Genomic DNA, 12,903 nt, shown 5'->3' on the forward strand with positions numbered 1-12,903 from the left:
AGTTCAAAACAACTGTAGTATCTGGCAAAATGCATTCATTCACCAAAGAAAAGAGAGCCTCAATAGTTGATAAGAAACATTCCCCATGTATAGAATTTTAACCCTAAAAAGATCTTGAGTGGCTCAATGGAACTGCAGATATATTTTGCTTGCGTTGATTTTAACCATTTTTTAGCAATCCTTCAATCTATCACAGATTTGGATTACACAAATCACTTTGATTATGTGCAAAATTTCAAATGTTGGCACCGTGATAAAAAAAACCCTCAAAACTATTGTTTCTTGTTGAAATGGAAACCTGATAATTACTGTTAATGTATCGCCAAGTACATTTACCCGTTATTGAGTTTCTTTTGATTCAGTTGCATTCATATTTCCTAGCTGCATATTTTGCAGAATGTTATATACAGTATTTGATTTTGTATTCTCTGCATTATTAGAATTTTGTTATTGATATCTGACTTTTTCATAAATGTTTTCTAGAAAGAAACCATCAACACCTTTAAGTAGCATTACAAGTTGACCTTTTCTTTTTAGATAATTATCAACTTGCATGAAAAGAGCTATGTAAAAGATGCCTAAAATCGTTGGAATTATGAAAATACCATCAGTAGTTCAAAAGTTATGAGAATTTTAAGTGCCAAAATTTATGCTAATAGAGAAAATAAGAAAAAAAGGAATCTGACATTTTTGCTTCTTTTTTAGAGTTAAAACAAATATATTTTCTCACTTCTTACCTGGAAAATGACATCTCTTTGTCCAATAATGTTTTCAAAATTTGCAATGTTATTATTGTCCAAAAGAAGCACAGGATTGTGATTGCAATCAGATGTAAGAGATAAGTAGTAAAGATCATTATTACGCAAGTCAAGTATTTGTTCTTCTTGAATTGATTGTTCTGGAAAAATAAAAGAAACAATAATGTTTAAAAAATGTTTAGACAATAGTTTATTTTACAAAATTCTAGTTTTAAAATGAATATATTTTATGCAGATTATATTTGAAAGTCATCTATACAAATTTCACTAAATCCTGGTAATAGTTTAATATTACCAAAACAAAAATTTCTTTTAAAATCTATTTTATTTTAATTGGTATTTGTAAAATGTACAATCAAATTACAGGTAGACTATGAAATGATAACCAGTTTGTGTGCAGGAAGACAATAGATGAGAATTCAGATGTGAAGAAAAGTATACTTGAATGGCGAAAAGTTGTTCAAAAGTTTTGATACCATTTGTAGAACAGAGAGGAGCTGATGCTAGTGTAACTGCAAAAGGTGTAGAACTGGTATGGTCACCTAAACTGGTATGGCCACCTAAACTGGTATGGTCACATAAACTGGTATGGTCACCTAAAAAAAATAGTTCAAAATTACCTAAACAACAAATCCTATTTGCAAATCACATAAACAACAAATAATATTTCAAAATTATCTGAATAACAAAAAATATTTCAAAATTAGCTAATGTAAATGTCTCCTCTCATCACCTAGGACATAAGCTAACCAACCCTCTTCTCTATCATTTCAGAGTGTAGAGTGAACAGCATTCTTTAGTGGAACTAAACTTGTATGGAACTTGGAGGCCACACTCAGACTTCATCAAGATCGTCAGTGCCGTGTGTAATCAATCCTCGTCAGTTTCTTCACCCATACCTCATCGACTAAGGAAAGGTGTGCTACTCATCTAAGCTGTTCTATGACTACACATCGTCAGGATCTCGCCGCTTTCGAAAGCAACTCATTCCACCTGGATAAATAATGGGCGACAAAATTGAGGTCACCTGCCCAGTTACTGGATGTGGCTGGAAATCCCAGAAACTCCCTGAATCCCTCAGGAATGTACTCATTACCTCCATGAATCTTCATGCCCAAACTGCCCATCCAGCCCCAATAGCCAACCCCCAACAACCAGCAGCTCCCAGGCTTAAGCTTAAGTTCCCATCTGTTGGTGCCGGGAGCACTCCCGATCAATGGTCGTCCTTCAAGCGACAATGGTCTATGTATAAGACTGGCATGGCTATCACTGATGCTATGTGTGCCACGGCTCGCTTTCACTGCTGCAATAAGGACCTCATGAATGACCTCATGAGAGACTTGCAGCAAGATGTGTCATCATGATCGGACCTCCTTGCTGCTATAAGATGCCTGGCAGTCAGGGAAGAGAGCACTCTGGTCCACCGCATCAAACTCAGTAGGATGACACACCTATCAGGACCTTCCTTGCTGCTCTCAAGGGTCAGTCCGCCTTATGCCAGCACACAGTAAAGTCTTATTCGTGGTATTGCTGATCCAGAGATTCTTTCTGATCTGTTGGGTGATCCCAAAACAGACCGAACCCTCGAGGAAACTGTTGCCTATATAGCCCAGAAGGAACAGGGTAAATCCACCAGATCAGCTGTTGGGGAAACTACCACCGCCATGAGCCATGGTATCGACAAACCCCACCAGTCACAACCATCTTGCAGCAACAAGCAGAGTAAGTGCTGGGCCTGCGGAGAACTACAGCACGGTAAGTTGAACGACCGGAATTCCAGAGCCAAGTCCTGCAGTGCTTGGTCTGTAACATGCAGCAAGTGCTCTGTAAAAGGCCATTTTGCGACCAACTGCAGTAAGTGCTTGAACTGCGGGTTATGGGGTCACCGAGACAGATCTTCCAGGTGGTGCTCTCAAAACCCCCACTGTAAGGTTAAGCCCAAGTGCTAGCACTCTATTTGACCAACTTTGTACAGTCCAGACTCATCAACCCTTAACTAGCAGCTGCAAGCCAATCAAACATCATGTTTATGAAGGCAAATGGGTTGCTAGACCTTCCAAGCCCCACCTAATGATGACGGGGAAGCTCACCCCGTTACCAGATGACCACAAGAAGCTTGGCTGCTCACTCAAATCCTCCAACCCTCCATCAATCGAAATACCTATGGTGGCGGATTCTGGTTGTCAGAGTTCCATCATACCCATCAGATCAGCACTTGTGATGGGCATTGCCAAAACTGACATATTCGCCGTCAAATTGTCCATGCGAGGAGCTATCGAGGAGAACCTAGGGGTTGAAGGAGGTATCTTCATGGAGGTATCCACAGCTGATGTGTCTGACACACCAAAAACAACAAAGCAGTTGTTATATGTGTCTAGAAAAATCGGCAAAGCTTTCCTTTGTTGTGAATCACTGGTGGCATTAGGGGCCATACCTGCCAGTTTCCCAACTGTGCGAGTAAGTTGGCTGCAAGACTCCCTGACTACAGTGGGAGATGAAAATAGTTTGTGCCCAAAATGCACTGATTTACCACCACCTACACCAACAAAGCTTCCAACAGGTATTGCGCCCACTGATGAACATGTGCCCATTCTGAAGTAATTCTGAAGCAATAGCTGCTTGACTTCTATTCATCAATAACGTTTAATACATGCGAGCACCAGCCACTTCCCATGATGACGTGCGAACCGCTGGAGCTCCATATCAACCCCAACGCAAAGCCGATTGCCATTCACAAGCCTGCATTGGTCCCCCTACACTGGCAGGATAAGGTCTATAACGACCTTGAGAGAGACATCACTATCGGCATCCTAGAGAAGGTCAGCCCCAACACACCGACCACCTGGTGTTCCCGCATGGTGGTGACCGCAAAAGCTGACGGCTCCCCTAGAAGAACAGTGGATCTGCAGCCACAGAATCGATCGTCCATGAGGCAGACTCACCATGTGGAGAGTCCCCCAGCACACGCGGAAGACCGTCACGGACGCTTGGAATGGTTACCATTCTGTTCCCATCCGAGAGGAAGATCGCCACATTATGACCTTCATAACCCCATGGGGTCGTTATCGTTACAAGGTCACCACAGGGCTCCCTCGCTAGTGGTGATGCCTACAACCAGCGATTTGATGCTATTATCGCCAACTTCAAAAACAAGGTTAAGTACGTGGATGACACGTGCATGTGGGCTGACTCAGCTGAGGCATCATTCTTCCAGTTGTGCGAGTGGCTGAACCTCTGTGCCAGAAATGGGATTACCCTCAACCCCAAGAAGTTCCAGTTTGCTGAAGAGACTGTTATCTTTGCGGGCCTCCAGATCATGCCCACTAATGTCACCCCATCTGACAAGTTCTTGGAATCTATTTGAAATTTCCCTACCCCGAAGGACATCACTGGCGCAAGGGCTTGGTTTGGATTGGTCAATCAAAGAGCATATGCATTCTCCATGGGTCAAGCACATGCAGCTGTTTGGGCATCTCCTGAAACCATCCACCAAATTTCAGTGGACAGAGGAATTGAATGAGATATTCGCTGAGTCTAAGCTCAAGATCATAGAGGAAATAAAGAAGGGAGTGAGGTTGTTCCAGCCATCCCGCCCAACCTGTCTGTTAACCGACTGGTCGGTCACTGGCATTGGGCACTTTATGATGCAAAAGTACTGCGAATGCACCACCAGGACGCCTGTGTGCTGCAAGGAGGGCTGGAAGCTCTGCTTGGTGGGTAGCCGCTTCACCCACGCGGCAGAATCCAGGTATGCACCCATTGAAGAAGCCCTCGCTGTTGCGTACGCCTTGCACCAATCATGGTATTATATCTTCGGATGCCGTGACTTGACTGTGGCTACCGACCACAAGCCGCTGGTCGGGATACTCAATGACTGCTCCTTGACGGAAATAGACAATCACCGTCCATTGAATCTAAAGGAAAATACCCTCTCCTAAAACTTTGAAGTCATCCAGAGGCAGGTAGGGACGAATCCGAAGCGAAAGTGGAAAAAAAACTATTAAAAAAACTGACATCTTACTGCTCGACCACGACGGAACAGGAACTGAAAAGCATTTTAATTTAACGATTAAAAAGTTAAGTGACAGGTGCGTAAATTTAATGAGGTCAAACATCACACGATAGGGGAAACTTTGCCTACAAGCTAATTTTGTTTGTTTCCCACAAGATGTTGTGGAAAAACAGCTCACTCCACTAAAAGGGGAGTGTCCAAATGAATAGCAATTGTCTGATATAAGGGGTTCATTGCTTTTCTGGACCTCCTGGAATGAGTGCCGGGTAAACACCTTTGTTACGGATTCAGTTTCACTTTTTTATACGGAAAAGCTAAAGAAATATGCAGAGACCAAGAAATATCGCAAAAATAGCGTGTAAAAGTTGTCCAAATGCACAACACATGCACACACTAACACACATTTTGCCTTTTATATATATAGACTAGCGGGGCTACCCAGCGTTGCTCGGGATCGTATAAACAATGAAAAAATTGAATTTGGTTTTGCAATATATTTGTTATTCTTATGAGAGAGGAATTTTGTATGTTTATATATATATTTGCTATTTCGAGCAAAAGAATATTTTACCTACATAAGACGGGTATTACACATATGAAATAATTGTATCTTACCTAAGGTAGGTAATTTACAGCATGTATATGCAAGGACAGGTGATATACAACACATTTATCTCATCAAATCCCAAGCGATGCCAGAAATTTTGCTAATATATATTCTCACCTATTTCATTCAATCCCGGGCAATGCTGGGTGTTTTGCTAGTATATATCTCAATCAATCTCATTAAATCCTGGGTGACACAAGATATTCTGTTAGTATATATTTCAATCAATATAATTCAATCCAAGGCAATGCCAAGTATTCTGCTAGTATATATTTGCATCTATCTCATTACATCCCCGGTGACCATGTATTCTGCTTGCATACATTTGCATGTATCTCACTGAATCCAGAGTGACTCAGGGTAATCTGTAAGTATATATGTTGACGTATCTCGTTGAATTCAATAATTCTTGGATTGTTACAAATTTCAACAATTTAACCCACATTATCGCTCACCTGCCTAAAATAATAACTTTGAGACATTGTCTTGACTGGTTTTCCATTACAAACAACATCATCCAAAACACTCACATTCCATTATTTTTCATAATTTTTGGATATGTTACTAATTTCAACAACCATGTAATATGATTTAACTTACATTATCGCCTCCACTCTTACTAAAATAAAAACATTGATACATAGGCTATGGTATGTTACTAATTTCTACTATCATTTTTCATGAGTAAATCCACATTATCGCCCCCTTCTATCACTAAAATAATAACTTTTAGACATTGTATGGCTGCTTATTTCATTACAAACCCACCAACAAAGTAACTCACATTATATCATTTTTCATAATTCTTTTTCGACGATTATTTTTAATGAAGTAACCCAACTAATCGCCACCTCTTGCTAAAATAATAACTGTCATAAATTGTCTGGTATGTCTACTTCATTATGAATATACTAATCAAATAACTCACATTTCATTATTTTTTATAATTTTTTCTGAGTTCAATCACATAATCCCTCTCCTCTTACTAAAATAATACCTTTGAGACATTTCTAGGCTGTTTATTTCATTACAAACACATCAATAAAATACCTCACATTTCATCATTTTTCATAATTCTTGGATATGTTATGAATTTCGATAATCAAATTTAATGAGTGCGCACATATAATCGCCCAATTCTTACTAAAATCATAAATTTGCTACATTGACTGGGCTGTTTATTTCATTATAAACATACCAATCAAATAACGAAAGCATCATTTTTCATAATTCTTGGATATGTTACTAATTTTGACAATAATTTTTCAAGAGTTAATCCACATTATCGCCACCTCCTATTACTAAAATAATAACTTTCAGACATTGTATGGCTGTTTTTTTTTCATTACAAACACACCTATCAAGTTACTCACATTTTACCATTTTTCATAATTCTTGGATATGTTACTAATTTTGAGAATTATTTTTGATAAAGTAACCCAAATAATCGGCCTACTCATTAACCGACACGATCCTGTTCCTCTTACAAAAATAACAAATTTGATACATCTTCTAGCCTGTCTATTTCATTACTAACACGCCAATCAAATAACTCACATCTAATCATTTTTCATAATTCTTGGATATGTTACTAATTTCGACATTGTTTATGATTTAATCCGCATAATCGACCCCCCTCTTACTAAAATACTAACTTTCAGACAATATCTGGGCTGTTTATTTCATTATAAACACACCAATCAAATAACTTACATTTCATAATTCTTGGATATGATACTAATTTCGACAATCGTTTTTCATGATTTCCTCTAGCTAAAATAATAACTTTGAGACATTTTCTCTGGTTATTTCATGAAAACACCCCAATCAAATAACTCACATATTATCATTTTTCATAATTCTTGGATATGTTACTAATTTCAGAAAATCATTTTTCATGATTTAACACACATAATCGCACCTCTTTTACTAAAATAACAGTCATGCGACAATGTCTGGGCTTGTAATTTCATTACAAACACACAAATCAAATAACTAATGTTTCATAATTTTTCATAATTCTTGGACACTGGGCCAAAGTCTGCAAATCTTCCGTGTCAGCGGTGTTAAATGAAGACACTGATTTCCCGAATCTCGCATGTCTAGGAAGGAAAAAAGACATTATTTTTACTAAGTGTAAAATAAATAGATTCACTGTCAATGCCATGATAGATTCTGGTAGTGTGGGGACTTTCATTAACGACAATATTGCAAAAAAAAATGAACCTCAAAATTAATCCCAAACACAAAGAAATATCATTAGCCGACCCTAAAATGTGTGCGAAAATTGTGGGAGAAACTAAAGTCGATATCTCTCTAAATAATAATGTACACTCTAACATAATAGTGGAGGTCATTAAAAATTTATTTGTCAACTTAATCATAGGAAAAGATATTCTCGGCAGATATAAGATGGTAACTTTCAAATTCGATGGACCGGAGGAAGAACTTATTATCGGAGCAGTCACCAAGAATACCTTTTTTTCTGCAATGAAGGCTGTAGACTCGGTGACTGCTCTGGTAATACGAGTCTGGCTGCAACACAAAAAAAACGAGGCAGAAGGAAATTTGTTTTTTCTGCGGGAATTCTCGTCATCCGCGTTGCCTTTGTCCAGCACGGGACTCGAACTGCAATAAGTGTTCGAAAAAAGGACACTGGGCCAAAGTCAGCAAATCTTCTGTCTCAGCGGTGTTAAATGAAGACACTGATTTCCCGAGTCTCGCATGTCTAGGAAGGAAAAAAGACATTACTTTTACTAAGTGTAAAATAAATAGATTCACTGTCAATGCCATGATAGATTCTGGTAGTGTGGGGACTTTCATTAACGACAATATTGCAAAAAAAATGAACCTCAAAATTATTCCCAAACACAAAGAAATATCATTAGCCGACCCTAAAATGTGTGCGAAAATTGTGGGAGAAACTAAAGTCGATATCTCTCTAAATAATAATGTACATTCTAACATAATAGTGGAGGTCATTAAAAATTTATTTGTCGACTTAATCATAGGAAAAGATATTCTCGGCAGATACAAGATGGTAACTTTCAAATTCGATGGACCGGAGGAAGAACTTATTATCAGAGCAGTCACCAGGAATACCTTTTTTCCATCCATGAACGTTTCTCCTCCCCCATTATTTTCTCATCTTTCTACGAAAACAACACCAATCAGCACCAAGTCACGTCGCCACACAATTGCTGATAGCAAATTTATAAGAGCAGAGACTGCAAAATTGTTGGAGGAAAATGTTATAGAACCCTCAATTTCACCTTGGCGAGCGCAAGTTCTAGTAACATCAAATGAAAGCCGAAAAAAAAGAATGGTGATTGATTATAGCAACACAATCAACAGATTTACTGAATTAGACGCTTATCCGATACCAAGTATATCAAAGATTGTCGAGGAAATAGTCAGGTATAATGTTTTCACTACACTTGATCTTAAATCAGCATATCATCAAATCCCCATCAGTAAGGAGGATCGTAAATTTACAGCATTCGAGGTGAATGGTAAATTATACCAGTTTACTTGCCTGCCGTTCGGGGTTACTAATGGAGTAAGCGCCTTCCAAAGGACCATTGACGGCATTGTCAGCAAAGAGCAATTAGTAGATACTTTTGTCTATGTGGATAATGTTACTATCTGTGGAAAAACCCAAAAAGAGCATGACTATAATCTTCAAAGATTTTATGAGGTTGCTAAACAGTACAACATCACGCTTAATAAAAAAAAAAGCATCGTTTCAGTCTCAACGATAACATTACTTGGGTACACTATCAAAAACAACCAGATATCACCTGACTACGAACGTCTTAAACCTCTACTTGAGATGCCACCTCCTCTAAATCTAAAATCACAAAGACGGATTATTGGGATGTTCTGCTACTACAGCAAATTTATCCAGAATTTTTCAGAGAAAATATCAGCACTAAACCGTAATAGAGAATTCCCGTTATCTTCTGTGGCGTTGGACTCTTTTATAAGACTGAAAAACGACTTGAAAGATGCTATGCTGGTAACGGTTGATCCAGAAAAAAGAATTTATAGTAGAAACAGATGCTAGTAACAACTGTATTGCAGCTACCCTTAATCAAGAGAATCGTCCGGTTGCATTCTATTCCAGAACACTAAGCCCTTGTGAAACGAAACATCACGCGGTAGAAAAAGAAGCAGCTGCTATTGTTGAAGCACTACGTAAGTGGCGACATTTTCTCCTTGGTAAACACTTTACTGTAATTACGGACCAAAAAAGTATTAGTTTCATGTTTGATAATACCAGGAAATCAAAAATAAAAAATGACAAAATATGCCGTTGGCGCATTGAACTGTCACAATTTAAGTTTAGCATCGTCTACCGTCCTGGTAAAGAAAATATTGTCGCTGATACGTTTTCCCGAATATCTGCTCTCACTTATTCCTTACAAGATCTTGGGGACCTACACTGTAAATTATGCCATCCAGGCATTACCCGACTCTTCCATTTTTGCAAAGAAAGAAACTTTCCTTTCTCCCTCGATCAAATAAAAGGAGTAACTATTTTGTGCTCGTCTTGCCAGTATTTAAAACCCAAATTCTTCACCGGTAACAAGGGAACTCTCATAAAAGCAATAGTACCATTTCAGTGATTAAACATGGATTTCAAGGGACCACTGCCTACGTCCACACATGGTAACAAATACCTACTTACGATAATCGACGAATACTCGCGTTTTCCTTTTGCATTTCCGTGTAAAGATATGACAAGCTCAACGATCACACAATGCCTGAATCAACTATTTGCGATATTTGGTATGCCCGATATGATTCACACAGATAGAGCGACTGATTTTCTGTTGGAAGAAACAACCAATTACTTACATGGGAAAGGCATTGCGACTTCGAAAACGAGTAGATATCACCCGGAATGCAATGGTCAAATTGAGAAACTAAACGGCACACTATGGAAGGCCATACAAGTAACCTTACATTCTCGTAAAATGAGACTATCCTGCTGGGAAAATATTCTACCTGATGCTCTACATTCTATTCGATCATTGCTCTGCACAGCTACGAATGCGACCCCTCATGATAGACTATTTAAGTACAGCCGTAAATCCACTTCTGGTACTTCTATTCCCCTGTGGGCAAAACCAGGCCAAGTATACGTCAGAGATGATATTAGGTCGAGTAAAAATGACCCCCCCCCCCGGTTACACCTGCGACGTTACTAGAGATCAACCCTCATTATGCCCAAGTACGACTACCTTCAGGCATCGAAACTACCGTCAACGTTAGAGATTTGGCTCCCAACACAATTAATGGAGACAACACATTAGAGAATGGTTGCATGCCACCTGTGAGTAAGCCAGGGAGTGAAAACGAATGTATGCAATATCCTGAACATATAGAAGAAAACACCCGTGGGGAACCAATTGAGAGCGAAATGCCAACCGAGCCGCTGCGTAGATCTGGCAGAATACTGAAATTTCCTGAGAAATACAAGGACTTCATTACTAAGTAAGGCACGAAAAAAAAAGTTTAAATTATAGGCAAAAAAAAAAAAAAAGTTAGAGAAAAAAAAATAATGAAAATAAATAAATAAATAAAATAACAAAACAAAAAAAAACTTGAAGGGGAAAGTGTAATATCCCTAACCCCTCATACCTTGAATGAACTCTTCCATTAACTATAAATGCTGCGTAATTAACGCTATTTGTGACTTGCTTTCTTTTGTGAATAAAACCTTTACAAAGGTATTCGGCTCTTCGTTTTTCACTACAGTTACTAATTTCGACAATCGTTTATAGTGATTTAACCGACACAATCTCCTTCCTCTTGCTAAAATCATAACTTTGAGTTTTTGTCTGGGGTGGTTATTACATTAAAACACACCAATCAAATAACTCACATTTCATCATTTTTCATAATTCTTGAATATGCTACTAATTTCGACAATTATGTTACATGAGTTAACCCACATAATCTCTTGCCTCTTACTAAAGTAATACATTTGAGACATTGTCTGGGCTGGTAATTTCATTACAAACACACCAATCACAAAACACACATTTCATCCTTTTTCACTTTTTTTTGGATATGTTACTAATTTCAACAATCATTTTTAATGATATAACCCACATAATCGACCCACTCTTACTAAAATATTAACTTTAAGACTATATCCGGGCTGTTCATTTCATTATAAACACATCAATCCAATAACTTACATTTAATCACTTTTCATAATTCTTGGATATATTACTAATTTCAACAATCGCTTTTTATAATTTAACCCACATAATATAATTTCCTTTTTCTAAAATAATTACTTTGTGACATTGTCTGGCTAGTTATTTCATTACAAACACACTAATCAAATACCTCACATTTTATCATATTTCATAATTCTTGGATATATTACTAATTTCGACAATCATTTTTCATGATTTAACCCACATAATCCCTTTTCCTCTTACTAAAATAATAACTTTGAGATATTATCTGGCTAGTTATTTTATTACAAACACTCCAATCAAATAACCCACATTTCATCATTTTTCATAATTCTTGGATATGTTACTAATTTCAACAGTCATTTTTCATGATTAACTTCACATAATTGACCCCGTCCTACTAAAGAAATAACTCTAAGACTTTTCTGGGCTGTTTATTTCATTATAAAAACAGAAATAAAATAACTTACATTTCATAACTTTTCATAATTCTTGGATATGTTACTTATTTCGACAATCATGTTTTATGAGTTTCCCAACATTATCGCTCACCTCTTACTAAAATAATACATTTGAGGCATTGTCTAGGCTGTCTATTTCATTACAAACACACTAATAAAATTACTCACATGTCATCATTTTTCATAATTCTTGGATATTTTACTAATTTTGATAATCATTTTTCTTGATTTAACACTAATTATAGCCCAGGTCTTACTAAAATAATAACTTTAATACATCATCATGGCTTTCTATTTCATTAAGAACACACCAAACAAATAACTCAAATTTACTCACTTTTCATAATTCTTGGATATGTTACTAATTTTTACGATCATTTTTTATCATGTAACCCACATAATTAACCCCCTCTTAGTAAAATAATCACTTTCAGACTATATATGGGCTGTTTATTTCATTATAAACACATATAGCTTACATTTAATAACTTTTCATATTTCTTGGATATGTTGCTAATTTCAACAATCTTTTTTATGATTTAACCCACATAATCCCCTTCCTCTTACTAAAATAATAACTTTGAGACATAGTCTGGCTGGGTTTTTTTTTCATTACGAACACACCAATCAAATAACTCACAGTTCATCATTTTTCATAATCCCTGGATATGTTACTTATTTAGGCAATAATTTTTCATGATTTTACTACATAATCGCCACATCTTCCTATATAGGGTATTCTGTTATCACAAATATCCACCTATCTTATCCGATCCCAGGTATTCTCCTAGGAAACAACCCACCTATCTCATCCAATCCCAGGTAATGTCGGGTATTTTGCTAGTATGTA

The 12,903-nt window shown here is 37.2% G+C and overlaps 1 protein-coding gene across 8 annotated transcripts in view; it reads right to left on the reverse strand.

Moving 5' to 3' along the window:
- LOC145276861 (centrosomal protein of 97 kDa-like) overlaps positions 1 to 12,903 on the reverse strand; it is a 417,991-nt gene that overhangs the window by 325,962 nt on the left and 79,126 nt on the right. For all 8 annotated transcript variants that reach the window (XM_080128261.1, XM_080128260.1, XM_080128256.1 and 5 more), the window contains exon 2: positions 738 to 898. In XM_080128261.1, coding sequence (XP_079984387.1) covers positions 738 to 898 — 161 coding nt within the window. The remainder of the gene's footprint in view (positions 1 to 737; positions 899 to 12,903) is intronic.

This window comes from Euprymna scolopes, chromosome 5 (assembly GCF_053919585.1).
Source record: "Euprymna scolopes isolate OS-2025 chromosome 5, ASM5391958v1, whole genome shotgun sequence".
In the NCBI taxonomy this organism is placed as follows: domain Eukaryota; kingdom Metazoa; phylum Mollusca; class Cephalopoda; order Sepiida; family Sepiolidae; genus Euprymna; species Euprymna scolopes.